At 33.0% G+C, this 3,693-nt stretch overlaps 1 protein-coding gene across 1 annotated transcript in view; it reads left to right on the top strand.

The window, feature by feature from the left end:
• The window catches only part of ELP4 (elongator acetyltransferase complex subunit 4), a 151,886-nt gene extending 149,186 nt beyond the window's left edge, over positions 1 to 2,700 (top strand). The window contains exon 12 of the mRNA XM_063317991.1: positions 2,100 to 2,700. Coding sequence (XP_063174061.1) covers positions 2,100 to 2,231 — 132 coding nt within the window. The 3' untranslated portion in view covers positions 2,232 to 2,700. The remainder of the gene's footprint in view (positions 1 to 2,099) is intronic.
• The last annotated feature ends 993 nt before the right edge of the window (positions 2,701 to 3,693 follow it).

Raw genomic sequence — 3,693 nt, 5'->3', positions numbered from 1 at the left:
CTATCTTGCAGTCTCATCTGAATTCAAACTGCCTTCCCTTCCACCTCCCATTTTTTCTTCGGTCATTGCACTAGAGAATGTTTCTTCTAAACCTGCTCTGGGATTGCCCCTTTTCACCACTTCTGCCAATAATCATTATGACATCAGATGCCTCAGTGATCAGTTGGGAAATATATTATCCAAGGACATACCTCAAATGACTGTTGTATATAAACAGCCTTGAACTATTGGCAGTTTTCAGAGCAATGAAGGTTTTCTGGTTTTTCCTCTGATGCCATTTTATCCAGATTACAAGTTCTCTACACTTCTTGATCTAACCATGGATGAAGTGCATGACTCACAATATCTTTGTTCACAGTATACTTGTTGGTCAATTAAAACCACCTCAGTTAGGTTGCATCATCTGGAAATCTCAGTTGACCTCTCCACACAAATGGGAATTCCATCAATAGATCGCTTTGTAACAATCCAGAATATGCGTTACGTGTTATTGAGAATGATAAAGGGGATAATGAGAGAAGATGCTCAACCCTGGGTTTAGCATACATAATTAATAGCATGTGCTGCTGTGAATTGTGTATGCAAATTATTTCTAGTTCTAATTTCTAACTTTGTGAAGTATGTCACAATACATGTATGAATGCATACATGTACAGTATATACCAGTCATGCTATTCGCTTTTGGAATAAGCAACATTATGCAAAAGAAAAAAGAAAAAGGGTAAGAAATGGGAAAAAATAAGGATAGGGAATAAGAGAAAAGAAAGGTTTAATTTAAATTTGGTATATAGTAATACCATTCACTATATATTCCAGTATTTTTCTGTTCTTAGCAACATCCATGCTCCCACCAAATCCATACACTAATTCATGTATTGTGTTTTGTTCTTAACTTATAGCCTTTCTTTCCGAGGAACTCATCTTATTCTAATCTTCCAGAATTATTATTAAATTGATTAATTGATTAAGCTTAATTGATTCTGACTTGTAAAACTTAAAATAGACTTAATATGTTTCAGTCATTATTGTAACAGCATAAGCACAATTGTCTCTCTTCATATTGTATCTAGTGTAATGAGGCTCCAAAGAACCTATGTATGTCTGGTGGGAATGACTGACTGACTTCTTTATTTTCTTTCAATAACTTATTTCCATTTCAAGTTAAATTTTGCTTTGGAAAGCCTATGACTTCTTATCATGTGGTATGGAAGAATTGTTGTTAATAAACACAAACCCAGAGCCCTTGGGCACTAAGAAATAGGAACTTGGAATCCAAAGTTGCATATCCCAAGTTGCTTACAGTCTCACAAAAGAGAGAGTATTCTTCATATTGCTAATTTCCTACTTCTGATGGGAAGTAAACAGTGTTACCAGTAATAAAATAAGTGTAGTGACAATGTACTTAAGTTAGAAAACTGCTTTGGTAACTAGAGGAAACTTGTCCTCATTCAATCCAATTTCAGTTTTATCCTGAATCAAATCTGAACATTCCTTGTCAATGCAAGCTGAAATTGAAACAATTTGCTGTTTGGTTTGGGAACAGTTCAGGAAAATGAATCCTGCGATTCAATCCTGTACATATTTATTCAAAATTATACCATATTGGCTTCATTGGGAATTACATATGAGGGTCTAGAAATGGATTGAAATCATTAGAGGGTAATTCCCATGTTAGAGAATAATCCCCAGGCATAAAACAGGATTAATTTCTGAATATACATGTTTTGAATTGTATTGTAAAGGCCTTATCTTGGCCTTATGGAAAGTTTCATATGAAATCAAGCTCAGCTCAAGAGCTTCCTTTCCTTTTTTTATTTATTTGGATCTCAGGCTTGGCTGTGAACTTCAAAAGAACTTGAGATGAAAAATAAAACTGAGTGGAAAATACCAGAATTCTGTAGAGAAATATATGATATATGCTAAACAGTTTGAGAGACAGTTAGGAAAAAAACCATTCAGATGTTTTGCTCATTGGCAGGGAGTAGCAGAAATATATTTGAAATGAGTAATATTGAAAGAAAAATTCAGTGCAGTTCTCACTCTTTTTGTCTTCTCTGTCCTCTTCTCTCCCCCCCACCCCCGAAAATCTCCTGCCACAGCGATTGCATTTGCCTCCAGACTTGTCAGACACAGTGAGCCGCACAAGCAAACAGGATCTGGCAGTCTCCGCCAAATTGCTGAGCTCACAATGTAGTGCGATGGCCATGGGCAAGAAGCACCTGGACTTCTAGTGATTTCAACTTAGCAGCTTCACTCCAATTTATATGACACTCTAATTATGACTGTTAATGACTTTCATAAATATTTTTCTTCATCGTTGTGACCCAGCAGTCCTTCAAAAAAAATGTAACTTGCAAGCTTTGTACCTATCTTTCCATTCTGTTATTTTTAAGTATGCAGGTGTGGTGTTTCAACAGTAAACAAATGCATTCGGTATTGTGAGACAGTTTTAAAACCTAAAAATAAATTGCCGTTTTGAGAAATTAATTTTCTGTTGTCAAAAACTGGACTTCCATTACAGGTAAAGTTCAAGATTGTGACTAAGCCAAAGAATTTTAAATGCTTAATGGAACTACTGTTTTTGTAAATCAGTACTGTTTTTTTTAAAAAAAATAAGGAATTATTTGTGGTATGTTATTTTGATATCAAAAGCAGTATCTCAAAAATATACTGTTAAATAAAATATGACAAGTTATTTTATATATGTGTATAGGTTGTTCTATACCAGTGTTGTTATCTGTAACTTGGTAAAAATATTTTATGGTAAACATTCACATTAAATAATGAGTTTGTCTTATAGGCTTATAAATAATAAAAGTGCTTGAGTTAAATTTACTAAACACCAAGATTTCTTTAATTCAAAATAGTAATCCTAAACAACTGATGTCAGCATAGTGAAATTATGTCAACAGAATGAAAATCAATCTGACAGCTACATTAATACTAAAAATTGAGGGAAGTGCAGTGGAGCTTGGAGAAGAGAGATCATAGAAGGAATATGGTGCAGTAGAAAATAAAACCAAGATTTCATACTTGTGTGTGTGTGTGTGATTTGTGTATTTATATGTGTTGTGTGTGTGTGTATTGTTTGTAAGCATCTATAATATATATATACATACATACGCATATACATATTGTGTGTGTGTGTGTGTGTATACATGCACATGCGTGCACACACAAAAATGCACCATAAACATATTAATATTTCCATCTATGAAACGGAAATATGAAATATATAAATACGGAAATATATATTTATTGGGAGTAAAATCTGCATATTTATATAGAATTAATATACCAAAGGGTTCATTTGGTGAATATCAGGAAACAGGGAACCTGCAGATTAAATTTTAGATGGCATCCTGTTTTAGGACTATTATGATCATATTTTAAATCATTTCCATTAAATTCACTTTGGATAGTTAAGATCATACTTCAAACTATAATTTTATATAGATAGATTAAAGCACTGCTTCTCAAAAAACCTTAAACACTGACTATAATAATGTTAATGTATTTTGATTGGAATGGAACTAAAGTGTTGGTTAAATGATTGACTTTTTATAATGCTGTGAGTAAAATGGAGACAGCTTCTACAATTGTTTAATATGAATGTCAATCATTTAAAAAAATCTACTGTACTATAAACACATACTGTATACAGCGTTTATTCTGAATTAGAATAATTGAATC

This window comes from Candoia aspera, chromosome 1 (assembly GCF_035149785.1).
Source record: "Candoia aspera isolate rCanAsp1 chromosome 1, rCanAsp1.hap2, whole genome shotgun sequence".
NCBI classification, from domain to species: Eukaryota; Metazoa; Chordata; class Lepidosauria; order Squamata; family Boidae; genus Candoia; species Candoia aspera.
This window is presented reverse-complemented; position numbering and strand designations above follow the sequence as displayed.